At 38.5% G+C, this 16,445-nt stretch overlaps 1 protein-coding gene across 6 annotated transcripts in view; it reads left to right on the forward strand.

Annotated features, from left to right (window-relative positions):
- The window catches only part of ZFPM2 (zinc finger protein, FOG family member 2), a 469,416-nt gene extending 453,789 nt beyond the window's left edge, over window positions 1-15,627 (forward strand). For all 6 annotated transcript variants that reach the window (XM_039524775.1, XM_039524770.1, XM_039524771.1 and 3 more), the window contains 3 exons: window positions 3,599-3,805; window positions 6,880-7,104; window positions 12,216-15,627. In XM_039524775.1, coding sequence (XP_039380709.1) covers window positions 3,599-3,805; window positions 6,880-7,104; window positions 12,216-14,707 — 2,924 coding nt within the window. In that variant the 3' untranslated portion in view covers window positions 14,708-15,627. The remainder of the gene's footprint in view (window positions 1-3,598; window positions 3,806-6,879; window positions 7,105-12,215) is intronic.
- Window positions 15,628-16,445: the final 818 nt, after the last annotated feature.

The following is a 16,445-nucleotide window of genomic DNA, read 5'->3' on the forward strand; positions in this document are numbered from 1 at the left end:
CTGATTTCATAAATAATAAAAAGTGCAAGTGAAAAATTTGGCAGGAGAAGAAGATATTTAAGGCCACTGATTCTTGTAAGAGCAGCATGAATTTCCAAAATGTAATCAAGTTTGAACTGTGACTCTATTCTTTATTATCAAAACTTGCAGTACACTTCACTGCAGTTTTGACAGCAATTATGAGTATGATTTATAAGCTTCCTGTTAGGAACCAGATCTGTTTGCACAAGAATCTTGATCATAAACATTACAAAGAACAGTAAGTCCACAGTTTTTCAGGGACATCTTTTTTCTTTCCATAGAACCTGAAGTTGTTTTAGTTTGTTTTATTTTTAAGTAGCAAAAGAGTTACTTGTTTTTGCAGTGTAAGAGACAGATGAAGAAGATCCAAAAATAATCTTTCCATTTGGTGGAAGCTATGAAGGTATCAAATAGCTGATTCAGTGTGTGATGCAATTTGATAAAGAAATCATGCCAACGCAATTGGAATGTAATTTTTTGCTCTAGTTCGCACAATATGATATTATTCCACTTGCCCAACTTTCTCTGATTAAATAAACGTTTCTGATTCTTTGCATAACTAGTTAATTATATTTTTATTCAAATGTAAGCTAATAAGGAGTGGGGATAAATGCTTAAGCAATATCTGTTGATAGTTTTTTTGTTGATCTTGGATCTGATGCCTAGATAATGTATGTTAACTCCGTTTTGTTTGGCTGATTTTGTAGCTATCATTTTAGAACAGCTATGGAATTGTACTTTCCATTCCATTGGGCAGCCTCCAGGTCAGAACCTCAGCTGGTGCAAACTGGCTTAGCTCCATTGACTTTAAGGGGCTATGTCAATTTACAGCAGCTCAGGATCTGGCCCAGTGTTGTCTTGTAGCATTCTGATATATAGCTCAGGTTCACTGAAATAATCTTTACCCGAGTGACTCAGTAAGCTATGCCTCTTCCTTTGGATGATCTAATGATCAAATCACTTGGGGCCAGATTGGTCACCCTTGGCATCAATGGGATTACTCGAGTGAGTCACTGGTCACCAATGTGAATAAAGAGTTCACAATTTGGCCCGAAGGGCATACTCCAAAGCACATTGAAATCAGTGGGAGTCTATCTATTAACCTCAGAGGGCTTTAGATCAGACCATCAGGACTTGATTCTGCCTGACCCATATGGGTGTGCAGTGGAGGAGAGGGGACAAGAAGTCTTCCCTGTCGCCTCTTGCCAGCCTAGATAAGTGCCAGCACAATTGCGGTTCCTGCACTAAGTGCTCTCCTTCATCCTTTGGGGGCAGGGAAGAGTGGATATTGCCCTGACCCATCCCCATCTGCACCAGCCTATGGAAAGGGACAGGCATGCACTGTGGGGAGCATATTGCACCCCATGCCTATGGATGAAAAGTGCCACATAACAGGGTGAAAGAGCAAATGTACTAGTGGGGGGAGCATAATTCTTAGGAAGAATCCTAATTGCCTCTAAGGAACTCTGATGCAAGGATATTGAGTCAGCCCCTTATTCCTGGTGTACAAGGATTTTGATCCAGACTGATTGCAGCTGGAGACCCTGTAAGCAACGACTCTCTTTTTTTCCCCCAGGGATACAGCATGTCAGGATTGTTGCTGGGGAAAGAAAGGTGGTGTTCTTATTGTGGCACATTTCAATGTTATTTTTAATACAAAATGTATAGCATTATAAGACTACAGCACAAGCCCTTATACTACAGTGTTCTTATAAAAGTGTATAATAATACATTGTATTATTGTTACATGCAAGTTTCATATATAAATAAGAATAAAACAGAAGTGTGACACAATAAAAGGAACTCCGCCCTCCACTCACACAACTAAGTTATATATGTGTCTTCAGGTAAAATAGTGTAGCTGGTTACAGAGCCTGAAACTGAAGTCATGTAGCTCAAAGTTGTTACATCTAAGAGGCTGATTAAACATCCATTAGTCTGAGTCTCTTCTCACACTGGTTTTGTACTGGTGTAGCTCCAGTGGCTTCAGTGGATTTACTCTTGATTTACACCAGTGTGAGACACTAATCCAGTGCTTTAGTGTTCAAATTCCTGGTTGGTTATTAGGATTCTGGAGTTGTAGATGTAGTTGTATTGCTGTCTTCACTTTATCTCCTTATTCTCGAAAGGAACTTGGTGAAAGTTGCATCTTTGCATGCCCTAATTCTGGAAAGCAGTGAACCTTATGCTACATTGGTCCTGTTACAATAAATTGTTTTTAAACCTCATAGCTACCTTCAATGGCTGTAATACCAAAAGGTGAATGCAAAGAAACTTTTCTGCTTTGAAACTTTTATACCACTTTGAGGTCTGGAAGCTCAGCTTTATTTTTCCACTGAAACACATTGTCACTGATGCTGTTTTGTTTGCTCATCTTTGAAAGCTAATAGACTGGTTTAATTAATTGTCCAAGATTTCTCTAAAACAATGTCTTAATTCTTCCATTTAGCTGTGGCATATCATACACTGTTGTTATCTCCTCCACCAGATTTTTGCAACAAGTTGTTTTAAAACTATAATCTCTTTGAGGGGAAAAAAATGAAGTGCAGTTGAAAAGGCAGTTATGCTGAAAGATAAACACAGCAATATTACTTATCAAAATGAGTACAGTTTTGCTTGCCTAATGAATACAACATATAGCTTTTGCTATATATACAAAACCTTGGGGAACAAAAGCTTTATAACATATAAAGTATGCAACATTATTTCAGGCATAACTATACTGGATATGTATCTAGGCCTGAGAGCGTAGATAACACAATATAAGTGCTTTGCCTGTCTAAACATGTTAAATAAATGAGCATTCACTATCACATTCAAATACATTAGTAGATGTACTTGCATAGTTAATTTTCTTTTTAATGCACTGCACGTGACATTTGCAGGACAGAGCTATAGTGTATCTTACTGTTTGATGAAAGTTTCCCCCTTCCTCCCCTTTTAAACAAACCTTTATTTGAATAAGCCTTTATGAAACAGATCTTTGGCATATCTTCTCTTCAGGAAGTTCAGTCAATGTAAGCAGAGATAAAACAGTCATGTTATGAAAAATATTACATAAGAAAATATTTTTTCAGAGAAAGATGGTAGCAAACATAAGAGAGGGGGGAAATGACCTTATGAGGAAATTTGATTTCTTCTTTGCAGCTTTTGGGGGTTTTTTTTATTCTGCTGTGGATGAGACACTTGGAATAAAACTGAAACTGTGGTATGAAAAAAATATGCAGGAAGTGAAGTAAAAATATAATGATTGGAAAAGTGCCAGTTAAAATAGTTTTGCTTGTATCTGAGTTCTGGCAATGTCAGTCTCTTAGGACACAAAAAAGTGAATTAGGGTGATTGTTCTTTAGTTGAATTGATTGTAGAATATATGCATATATTTTTACCATGGCTTCCTTAACAGTATTTTGAAAATTCTTCTACAGATAGAAATGGAACTTTAAAAAGCAAGAGTTTTCTGCCTCCTCCCCACAAGTAATCCAGTTAGAAAAGGGTATAAAGACACCCTACCTCTGTTGAAGTAGTTCTGCAGATTTATGCTCCCCATTAAATCTTTCTGTTTTTATTTTTCATATAGGTGGCCAACTTTGGTGTACCACAACTAAGACCATCTCTGAGGGTGAAGAGCTAATTGCCTTTGTTGTGGATTTTGACTCAAGGCTGCAAGCTGCCAGTCAGATGACTCTTACAGAAGGGATGTATCCTGCACGTCTGCTGGACTCAATACAACTGCTCCCTCAACAAGCTGCTATGGCATCTATTTTGCCTACAGCTATTGTCAACAGTAAGTGAATAATATTGTTCCATAGCTTTTTTTGTTTTTGTTTTTGTTATGTTTCGGGTTTTTTTTAACAGAGCAAAAATAGATGTAGAAAATTGGGATGGTAGCTGTACAGGATAGTGGCTGGCCCTCCCTAAGACAGAAGCTCTGTAAATCTGTTTGCAGAATTAGAAAATCATAAAAATAGAGATGAAAAGACCTGATAGCTCACCTGGTCCATACTCTTTCCGTCAATGCAGGCTTGGTCTTCACAATACATATTCTAATGTTTATCCAGGCTAGTTTTCCATTTCTCAAGCAATAGAAATTGCTTCTGTTTGACTGTTTCAAAATGCAATAGAAGTCATAGTCAGGAATTTTCATTGTATTAGCCCTAATTCATGAAAGCATCGGTATTCAAGAAGGATTCTTAAGCCTGTGTTTAAGTCCCATTAATATTAAAGGAACAATCACATGCTGAATAGGGAAGGTCTTAAGCAGTTGCTAAGTGTTCTTGAATCAGAGAGACATCCACCTTGTCTCTCTAATATTCTAGGACCAACAGGTTACAACAACACTGCATACAACTTCTTGAATCAGAGCATTCAGCCGAAATATTCTGTTTATTAAATTCACCCAATTACTGCTATTAAGACCCCAATCCTAATTGCTCGCCTTCCTTGCTGTTGCTATCTTTCAAAAAATTGGTAGCTGATATCATGTCCCTCCTTAGTTGTCACTTAACTGTATTGCATCCGAAGAAGTGGGTATTCACCCACGAAAGCTCATGCTGCAAAACGTCTGTTAGTCTATCAGGTGCCACAGGATTCTTTGCTGCTGATATATATTTGGCTCTTTTAATCATTCCTCATCACTGAGTCCTTCCATTCCTCTATTGTAGCACTTCCCTGTGCTTCTTGTAGTTTATAAATAGCTTGCAATAATTAAGTGACCAGAACTCTACACAATATTCAAGGTTTGGATTCACTAGAATCCAGTAGGTCCAGATTCAGCTCTTATTCATGTTGAGTAATACCTACTCTTTGAGTAATCCCACCAGGTCCAATGCTGGATGACTATAAATGTCTTTGTCAATAGCTTTATTTTTTCTAGTTTGTTGTTTGTTTTTGTGTAAAGAATTGTACTGGTCACATTTACTGTGAGCATACTGCAAAAAGAAATAACTTAAAATATACCACTACCCTGTGGAGAGATAGTAGTGACAGCAATATCAAGCTGAAATATAAGGAAACACAAAGCAGGTTCATCTGCCTTCTCGAAATGGGGTTTAGTCAGCTGGCATTCTTGTTATTAATGCTAACAGGGTGTTGGGAATTTTCTGTCAGACTGTTTTTGTGCAGATTACACAAAATTAAAAAAAAAACCTCCTCATCAATTATTGGGAGTGGACTACATCCACCCTGACTAAATTGGCCTTCAACGTTGGTTCTCCACTTCTCTTCATGTGCCAATATATATGTATGCCTGCATCTGTAATTTTCACTCCATGCAACTGAAGAAGTGGATTTTTTACCCACAAAAGCTTATGCCCAAATAAATCTGTTAGTCTTTAAGGTGCCACCGGACTTCTCTCTCTCTCTTTTTTTTTTTTTTTTTTGGATACAGACTAACACGGCTACCACTCTGATACAAAATTAAAATTTTCAGCAGGAAAATTTTGATTTTAATGAAAAATTTAGACTTTCCATCAGGAAAATGTAAATGACATATTTTGTTTCGGATTAGTTCAACCAATATCAGAATATTTCATTTGAATTGACCTAAAATATTTTGTTTCAAATTAAAAAAATTGAACTGCATTTATTTCTGGTACATTGCCTAATGGTAGTTGCAGTTGCATTCCCCATTCTCTCGTTTGGGCCGGGCTCCATAGTAGATGACATCTTTCATAGTGCATTTCCTCTATGTGGTGCATCATGGGAATCACATGACTCTACATGTATTATAGGAGATGTAGTCAGGTCAAAGAGTCTACTCCATAGGGGGCAATGAGATCTGGAACTATAACTCCCATATGGCAATAGGGAAATGTCTAGATGGTTTGTTTTGATCAAAAATGTCTAAATGAAGCATTTTGATACTTCTGAATCAATTTTTTTGGAATTTCCATTCAGCAGAAAACTCAAACATTTTAATTTTTCATCCTGTTTCAGAAAGTGGAATATTAAGGATCAACCTACAATTAGAGGTCATAGCATATTACAAAATTTAACTCCCAACATTAGTAATGACAAGAATCCAAGGAACAAAGAAAGCATGAGATTTTCAAGTTACAGTTACAGTAATTACTACATTCTTAGATTTTAGGCTCCAAAGAAACCATTCTGATAATCTAGTCTGACCTCCTGGCTATCACAGGCAATAGAATTTTCTGCAGTGATACCTGCCTGGAGTCCAGTACACTTGTGGTTGAACTAGAACATATTTTTTAGAAAGACATCCAGTCTTAATTTAAAGAATCCAAAGCCCCAATTTTCCAAAAACTTAGAATATCAGGGTTGGAAGGGACCTCAGAAGATCATCTAGTCCAGCCCCCTGCTCAAAGTAGGACAAATCCCCAGACAGTTTTTTTTTTCCAGCACACTCCAGTTTCCTAAAGGGCCCCCTTAATGGTTGAATTCACAACCCTGGGCTTAGCAGGCTAATGCTCAAACCACTGAGCTATGCACATGCCTAAAGTTAAGCACATGTGTAAGGCTTTGCAGGATCAGGGTCCACGTTATTGGAGAACATCTCTGATTAAATATTTTCATGGTACTATAATACAGTTGAGACTGCATTTCTGCCACAAATGATGAATTCTATTTTAGTTTTTAAACGATTTGGTGTCCTAAAAACTTAGCTCAGTGTTTTATATTAATTGGTTATTTTATTAATTTATTTTGGCCTATAAAACAAACAAATGTTTTCCCTTGTCCTTGCAAATGACATTGTATGAAACCTGTGGCTGCCTTGCCAACATTTTGTTAAGTAAGTTGTTTCTTTAATGGAAAAGTTAAAGGATTTAAGCCTTCCATGTAACTTGTTGATGCTGAATGCACTGTGGCTAACCTGCATCTGGTTATATTTGCTTGTAGAAGATATATTCCCTTGCAAATCCTGTGGCATTTGGTATCGAAGTGAGCGGAATTTGCAGGCCCATCTCATGTACTACTGCAGTGGGAGGCAAAGAGAGGGAGCTCAGCTGTCAGAGGAGAATGAAGATAGTGCTCATCAGATATCCAGTGTCTGCCCCTTTCCACAGTGCACCAAAAGTTTTTCTAATGCAAGAGCTCTGGAAATGCACCTAAATTCTCACAGTGGTAAGTGCAATGTATCCCCCTGTAGATGTAGCTATTCTTTAAACATTAACCACTATAAGCGTTATCTTCTTCAATGAGTCTCTAAATGTAAGCAATATAATCAAGCACTGGAAGTAGATACTACTAAGAAATCAGTCATTTCTGAACTGTATTATATAGTCCATGCACCTGTCACATATAATCTGTTTATCCGTATAATTTATTTAATCATTTATCTGACCTACTTATGCATTTACATAAATCCAAACAGTTGGTCATTTAATGGCATAGATTATCTCAGATATTTAAACAAAGGTGTAAAGCTTTGTCCATTGAGAGGTTTGGTCATTTAGAGTATAGGATGGACATTAGGAACTCCTATATCTTATTCCAGATCCGATGCTGACTCCCACTGTAGTCTTGAACCATGTCACAACCTCTGAATTCAGTTTCCTTGTTTATAAAATGGAAATATTTCTTCCTTTTCATTAGAAAGCTAAAAATTGGCATAGATTTAGACCTATTATCAAGTATCTCTGAGTGTTCTTTTGAAAGTTAGCTTTGATTTGATCAGATTATTGAAAAATCACAAGTTGTAAATGCACAGAACATTCCACACTGAAGTTTCTACTAGGCATGCAAAGTTTGCAGATGAGGAAGGCTGCGCTGTCAGGCCTAAGCAGTTAATTTGGCGTTAGAGTGAAATATGTACTGAGGTATGCCTGGGAAGAGGCAAGCATTCTCCAGAAGTCTCTGTGGACCTTGTTGGGTAAGTAGGAGTTAGGGAGGGCTTATGTATATTTTACATTTTTACAGGAGGGAGCTCCAGCCCAATGTGCCATGGCAATTGAATGCCATCCAAGGTTTGCAGGAGAAGGTCTCTCTCCTGAGGATCTGTTACAGGACAAAGAGTTCCACTGATGGAACTTATGCAATTTGCAGGCACAATGTGAATATACATTGAAATTACTGTCTTTAATTGCATCATGACCTGCTGTTTCTCAAAAACTATATTATAATATCATTTCATTTTCCCCACAACTTCAGTTTACTATCTTGTAGTTCTGTGTACTGCTTTGTGTATGTCCTTGAAAATCATTTATATGAAAATACATATTAAACCATAACATACTACATTTCCAGGCTAACAGTACAGTGTAAAGGTGAAATATGTGCAATGTGTCTCTGCTCTTTTCCTGAATGGTCTGCTACTTGAAAAGTTCACGTGTAGTGAATGGATAAGAAAATGATGAAAATGCATACTTACAGGAAGGAGAACTCATATAACAAGTCTGCGGGCTAAATCCATGACGGGGACCTAGCCTCAGCACTGCCACCCTAATGTATAGGTGCCATGAGCCCACTGGAATACACAACCCTGATTTCAGAGCTTGGGCTCCTTGTGCATTTCATGGGGAGAGTTATGTACCTAACAACAGGATTCAATAAGCGGGGAGCTGCCTAAACTATCCAATAGGAAATGCAAAAGGGACTTAGGTGCCTAAATTTGGGTTGGAGTGAGGGGCCTATCTCTCTTCAGCAGTCACAAGATTTAGGCACCGAAACCAGGTCAGCCCTTTCTTGCAAAAAAAAGAAAAAAGAAGAGCAGATGGTAGATGCCCTTATACTCGAGCAGTTAGGGCACTCACCTGAGATGCAGGAGACCCAGATTTGAATCCCTATTCTTGAGCAGAGATTGCCCTACCCATCAGGCTGTAGGGTATTCTGTGATAGGATGCACTCAATCCATCCTGTTGGAGCTGTTCCACGGTTTATTAAAATACTTAAATATAGACGCCCCCTAGGTAAGCAAACCCAACTATGCAAATCCACAGTTACTGAAAAAGTTCCATAAGCTAGAAACAGGAGGGGGTTTTTTTTGTTTGTTTGTTTGTTTGGGGGTTTTCTGCGTAATGGTCAGGTAGCAAAATTCAAGTTATGCGAGGTGCTCCAGAACAGAACATTTGCGTGAGTCGGGGAGCGTCTGTATTCGTTAGGCCAGAGAGAAAATGACTCTATAAGCCAGTGGTTAGGGCATGGACCTGGGAGACCTAAGTTCCAGTCCCTGCTCCAACACATATTTAAGTATTTTATACACAGTAGAAATGTAGGTGCTCAGGATTAGGCAGCATCTGAGCAGTGTTTTTGTGGATCTAAATTTGGCCCTAGGAAACTAAAGTGCCAGTTAGGCACCTAAGTCCCTTTTATGGGTCTAACCATAAGGTAGTAAAATACATTGTATTGTTTTGACAACAATTAGTGTAAGTATAGAAGGATGCAAAAATATGTGTTACAAATGTGTTTCTTAAACTTCAGGAAAAAATGTACTATATTATATTGTATTAATTGAGAATTAATATGTTATCCTGTAGTTAAAGACTATTTCATACTGAATACATATAACAGGACACAGTTAAAGATGTGCAAACTACCTGTGACACTCCCTGACATTTTAATGCAGAACCAAGCAGTGTTTAGCATTCTGTTAATGTTCTTTTTTTGTGGAGACTATTTTTCCCCCCTTAAATCCATAGAAATTCAGCTACATATCACAAATTCTCCACAAAGATTATTTAGAAATGTATTACCTTATGCTAAATTAACTCATATACCATAATAGCATTTTTATTTGTGTATAAGAAGTTATGGATAGACTAGAGAAATTCTTTTGGCCTGAATAATTTGTTTAGGTCTCTGTTAAAAGTCAAAACCTTCCTTTTCAACTCAGTGGGACTATTTACATGTGTAATAGTTACTCACATGTGTTTGGAGGATTAGACCCCATTGATCAGATAGTAAAGCAAGGTGCCGTCTACCTAATTCTAATGTGATAGAAGTTAGATACTGTACCATTGTGCATTGTGAAAGCAGTGGGGGATAATCTCAGTGCATTGAATACTATTCCTGCTTGTAAACAGGTTCTAAATATAATGTTGCAAAATCTGTGTGAACTTCTTCTGAAAGTTTAATGGCTGCCATGTTTTCCTGTGTGTGACAGCTGCCATGCTGGTGGACATCATGAACTGAACCAGGGGCGAAACAGCTAAAACTACAGGTCTTTACAGCTTGTGCTAATGAACTGTGCTCTAGCTGGGTGCTATAACAGACCCACATCCTCTATGGATCAGCACAGAGGGAGGCATAGAACACACACTAACCAGTGGGTTACATACTTCCTTGGGCAGGTCATTCCAAGCTAGGGTGACCAGATGTCTCAATTGTATAGGGACAGTCACTATGTTGGGGTCTTATATAGGCTACTATTACCCCCCACCCCTGTCCCGATTTTTCACACTTGCTGTCTGGTCACCCTATCCCAAGTATATGAGGCCCACAGCAGGTCATATCCTGGACAACCTCCCCATATGTGATGGCCACAGGGCACTTTGACCAGCACTAGGGATTGAAGCAGGGTCCTCTGGGTCTGAAAGTGTGAGTTTTCACAGCTTGAGCTAGTTTCACCATGACACTCACTGCTCTGCACTGCTCCAGTGTCACAAAGCAGCTGTAAACCCAGTTTAATTGACCATGTGGTGTGCACATATATATAATGTTGTAAATCTAAATCAAACAGATATTTTTCCTTCCAAATGTTTCTTCATTAAACTCATAGAAGCCCCGGGCTCCTCTTTAGACAATATAGGCCATTATTGTTCTTCCAGCACAGAACTCTGGCCTTAGTTGTGCTCTATAAGCATTTATAGCTTGAGTACACCCTGAACACACAATCTCATTCTCTGCACAGATTGTGGGTAGGGTTTGAATTTGCTTCTGTTTTTACACTGTACTTGATAGGAAGAGCTCTGGTGAGTTCATATCTACGAAAAATGGGTCTCATTGGTAGGGCTATGATTTTGGATACAGAAATTGTGAATTTTAATAAACTCCATGAAATATTTGTTTAGGGCCCCCCAGACTGAGTGGCCTTGCCCCCAAACTGAATGGTGTGTCCCTTCAGAGGGCTGGATGGGCCAAACATAAGTGGCTCCACAACCTCATGGACCTGATTGCAACATCCAGAGTGGGGAGCCAGACCTAGCCCCACTGAACAGAAGCTGCCTCTGGGGATGAGTGTGGGGTGGGGTTACTCTTCAACCCACCGGCTCTCCTGGACCTGATCTTTGAACACCCTCCCCACACTCTTGTGCATGCTGATGTAGCGAAAATTGCATTGTTTGGTGACCTTTCTGTGACCTACTGTGTTTTCTTGCACCTCTGCCCCAAAATTTACTAAAAATTTCCATTCTGAAATCGTAGCCTTACTCCTTACCTGCAATAACTGCCTGCTACTACTAAGTAGAGGTGGTGTAAAAGAGTACTTTCTTCATTGACATTTTTTCCTCCTAGGCCAGCCCTCCTCCTTCCTCACAGTGGACTCATCCTTTCAGCCCTTCTCCCACTGAGTTCCCATTCCAGAGCCCAGGATCTTCTTTCCCATATAGGCAATTCATCTCAGTCAAGCAGGCGCTGGCCAACAGTAATGGCGATTATTGGAAATGTGTTCTCCGCAACTCTGCCTCTGATTCGGTACTTTTTATAGGCCCCCGCTGAGCTTGAGGACTGGATCTCAATTATATTGCCTTGATATGCTCCTGTGATCAGAGAAAAGTGAACATACTCCTGAGCTTTTTGATTTCTCCAGCCCCTACTGAATATCCTTGTGTAGAACATTGGACCCCAATGCTTATTGATTTATGGGGAACAACATGTTTTTTCCAAGTGGAAATTGCTATTTCTAAAACTGGAATGGGTTAGTTTGGCATTTCAGGGAGAGCCTGATCTATTTTTATTCTTCCCCTACTCTTGCCTTCCCTTTATTAATTGGAGGGCTCTCTGCTTCATAGCTGAAATTCTGAATCCAGGCTGAACTCAATATGGAAAACGAGCCAGCTCATGGCATAGCTGATCACTTTGGGAACCTCTTATAGCAATTTGTTGGAAAGAGATTTTGAATTGATTTAAGCATTACCTGAGTGATCAATATGGGTGAATACTTACAGAACATTTTCACCAGAGGAAAATGAGTTGTTCTCATGATGTTTATATTCTCCATGTGATTGCTTTTCATGGCATACTGCATGAGGGGAAAGCAGTTACTCTAACTTGGTGTGTATTATTTATCTTTTCCATAGGAGTGAAAATGGAAGAATTTTTCCCGCCTGGTGCTAGTCTGAAATGCACAGTTTGTAACTACACTGCAGACTCAGTGATTAACTTTCATCAGCACCTGTTTTCACATCTCACTCAAGCTGCCTTTAGATGCAATCACTGCCATTTTGGCTTCCAAACTCAGAGGGAGCTATTGCAGCACCAAGATCTACATGTCTCTGGCAACAAGCTGCAGAGAGAAAGTGACACTGAGCACTCTCCGGGTGGTACTGATGAAGCTTTACAGCCAGCAACAGACCTTTTGAACAGAAATGAAGTTCCCCAGAGTCAAAAGACCATGCAGACTAAGGATGCAAGTTCAGACACTGAGCTTGACAAATGTGAAAAAAAGACTTCACTTTTCCTGCCAGCCCAGAGGCCAGAAACACAGCCTGCAACAAATAAACAAAGTTTTTCATACACTAAAATAAAATCTGAACCATCTAGCCCGAGACTTGCCTCCTCCCCAGTTCAGCCTAATATTGGCCCTTCTTTCTCTATGGGACCTTTTCTCTCTCAGTTTGCTTTTCCCCAGGACATCACAGTCGTTCCTCAGGCTTCAGAGATCTTAGCCAAAATGTCTGAACTGGTCCATCGAAGACTGAGGCATGGCAGTAGTAGTTATCCTCCTGTAATTTACAGTCCATTGATGCCAAAAGGGGCTACTTGCTTTGAGTGTAACATAACATTCAACAATTTGGACAACTACTTGGTACATAAAAAGCATTACTGCAGCAGCCGATGGCAGCAGATGGCAAAGTCACCAGATTTTTCCAGCATTTCTGAAAAAATACCTGAGGCTGTAAGTCCCAATAATGGCCAAAGTTCTATAAACATTCTGAATACTGCTCCTCACACTTCCGATGCAGAGAATCAACTTCTTCAGACGTCTTGCATCAACTCCTCCACTGTCTTAGATTTGATTGGGCCAAACAGTAAAGGTCATGAAAAAGACTTTTCGGCACAGGCTAAGAAGCTCTCAGCTGCAACCAGCAATGATGAGAAAATGAATGGAAAACCTGCTGATGTGAAGAACCCCAATGCTCCTTTAGTAGAAGGAGAAAGTGATCCCAACAAAACCACATGTGAAGCTTGCAATATTACTTTCAGCAGACATGAAACATACATGGTCCACAAACAGTATTATTGTGCCACACGCCATGATCCTCCACTGAAGAGATCTGCTTCCAGCAAACTGCCTGCTATGCAGAGAACAATGCGTACACGTAAACGAAGAAAGATGTATGAGATGTGCCTACCAGAGCAGGAGCAAAGGCCACAGCTGGTTCAACAACGGTTTCTTGAAGTGGCTAATCTTGGCAACCCTTGCACATCCACTCAAGAATCAACAGAAGGTCTTGGAGAATGTTACCATCCTCGGTGTGATATCTTTCCAGGAATAGTCTCAAAGCATCTAGAAACTTCATTGTCTATTAACAAATGTATTCCAGTTTCAAAGTGTGACACTCCACACTCCACAGTTTCTTGCTTGGAGATGGATGTACCCATAGATCTCAGCAAAAAATGTTTATCACAGTCAGACAGGACATCCACCTCTCCAAAAAGGCTGCTAGACTACCATGAGTGCACAGTTTGCAAGATCAGTTTTAACAAGGTAGAGAACTATCTTGCCCATAAGCAAAATTTTTGCCCTGTCACTGCACATCAGCGTAATGACATGGGACAGCTTGAGAGCAAAGTATTTCAAAACCCAGAAAGTGAACGAAACAGCCCTGATGTCAGTTATGAAAGAAGCATAATCAAATGCGAGAAAAATGGAAACTCAAAACAGTCTTCTCCCAATGGAAACTTGTTTTCTACACACTTAGCAACTCTTCAAGGACTTAAAGTCTTTAGTGAAGCAGCTCAGCTTATTGCCACAAAAGAAGAAAACAAACATTTGTTTCTTCCACAATGCCTTTACCCTGGAGCAATAAAGAAAGCTAAAGGAGCAGATCAGCTTTCTCCATATTATGGAATAAAGCCAAGCGATTACATTTCTGGTTCTCTTGTCATTCATAACACTGATTTAGATCAAAGCACAAATACAGAAGGTGAATCTCCTAAAGGCCAGATACCTTCAAACGGGTGTGCTGTGCAGAAGAAAGAGTCTCTTCCATTATTGCCAAAAAACAGAGGCATGGTAATAGTTAACGGTGGACTAAAACAGGAAGAAAGGCCTGCAACAAACCAACAACAAGAGAACATTTCCCAGAATCCTCAACATGAAGATGGGCACAAGTCTCCCTCTTGGATTTCTGAGAATCCGTTAGCTGCAAACGAAAATGTCTCTCCAGCTATTCCTGCAGCGGAGGAACAGTTGTCTAGTATAGCAAAAGGTGTGAATGGTTCCACCCAAGCCCCAACCAGTGGGAAATATTGCCGACTGTGTGACATCCAGTTCAACAACCTTTCAAACTTTATAACTCACAAGAAGTTTTATTGCTCGTCACATGCAGCGGAACATGTCAAATGAAACAATCGGTCACCTTTGGTACCTGTGTTTAGTATATTGTTCCATACAGTCTAAAGAAAGCTGTTTGAATTACATCTGGACAATCAGGAGATAATTCATTATTGCTGAGTTGAAGACTTCAAGGTGTAATTTCATTACAGTCCATTAGTAAAGTGTATTATTGGTGCCATTTTCAAAAATATTAATTTATTTTACCAGCAGTATTCATAGCTGTAGTTATGTTATTTTTTATTTAAAAACTTTATATTAAAGTCATTTGTAATGTTATTGTATAGTTATTGTGTAGCACATATGGTTTGCACTGTATAGTAGATTTTAAAGAAAATAGTCACAAACAATACAGAAAAGCATTTTAGAAATAGCTTCAAAAGCACTTGTGTATCCTGATTTTTTTCTTATATGCTGTTGCAGATATATGTATATGCTAAAATATAACTTGCAAAAAAGTTTCAACTATGCTGTAAAGTTCGCCTTAAATTTCAATTTTTTGAACTATTGGGCTCAGTTTGCACTTTATATTTTAGCAGATACAGTACCTTAGTCATTAGGCTTTGCATTTGTATGTAGCAGTATGTTTCTGTCCACTTTCTTAATCTGAAACGTACGTTAAATGAAGATGGCAATTTTTTTCTTGTATAGTACTTGTATTTTCTTTCGCTGATGCATCTCTGTCTCAATTTTTAAAACTTTGCTGTTAAATGCAATACTTTATAAGAATGAACAAAATTACTGGAAGCAGTATTGTAAGTAATGAAGTCATATCAATCAGTTTTATCTTTTGAAAGGCACAGTCTAAAATGAAACCCTAAACTCAATGCTGCAAGTATGAATCTAATTCATATATAAGATATATTTAAATATAAGCGTAGCAATACTGCAACTGGTGATCACAAAGATAATGTTCTACTTCTGATAGAAATAATTTCTCAACAAATGTTGTTACTATGCATGTATATGGATGGAATAAAATTCCAGATCATTGGAGATGTTTGGCAGTAATTTTTTTTTGTTTTGTTTTGCTCTATTTGAAAAGGGTGTAGATATCAAAAAATTTAAGTGAGCAGTTGGGGACAGGCTAACATCATACACTCTGCACTTGAAGTAAATATCACTGACAACAATTTAAAAGGAGAAAATGAGCAGGTTGAGGCCTGTTGTAGGCAGGATATTTCTTTAATTGGAATCAAGGAAGACATACTTCATTGAAGAACAAAGGCTGTATGTCGACTGCTGAAGCCAGTGGAACTACGCTGGTTTACACCAGCTGAGGATATCACCCTGTATCTTTTAATCTCACCAGTGATCTTTAAAAACCAAAAGAGCAGTATTTTTCAAATGAATAGTAATTGGCTTTATAGTGGCTAATCTTTTATTTTAAAAATATGTATAATCTAGATTAATAAATAATACATGCTAATCAAGAGTTGACATATGCTATTAAATATCAAAGGGGTGAAGAAAGAGTTAATATCCTGAGTTCCCAACCATACAGTCTCCTACTCACTGTTTCAGACAGATTTAGTGTGAAAAAAAAATGAACTATTGGTGCATTTTTTAAACTTATAAATGTGTAACACCTTAACATGAACAAATAAAATAAACAATTTTAGTTAGTTTAGTTTAGTTCCCTCATCAGCTAAGTACAAACACCTAGTCAAACACAAAAAGGAATGATATTTACACTGAATAGCTATGTAGAATCTGAAAACATTTTATTTTTTAATTGCTGAGATTTCTT

This window comes from Mauremys reevesii, linkage group 2 (genome assembly GCF_016161935.1).
Source record: "Mauremys reevesii isolate NIE-2019 linkage group 2, ASM1616193v1, whole genome shotgun sequence".
NCBI classification, from domain to species: domain Eukaryota; kingdom Metazoa; phylum Chordata; order Testudines; family Geoemydidae; genus Mauremys; species Mauremys reevesii.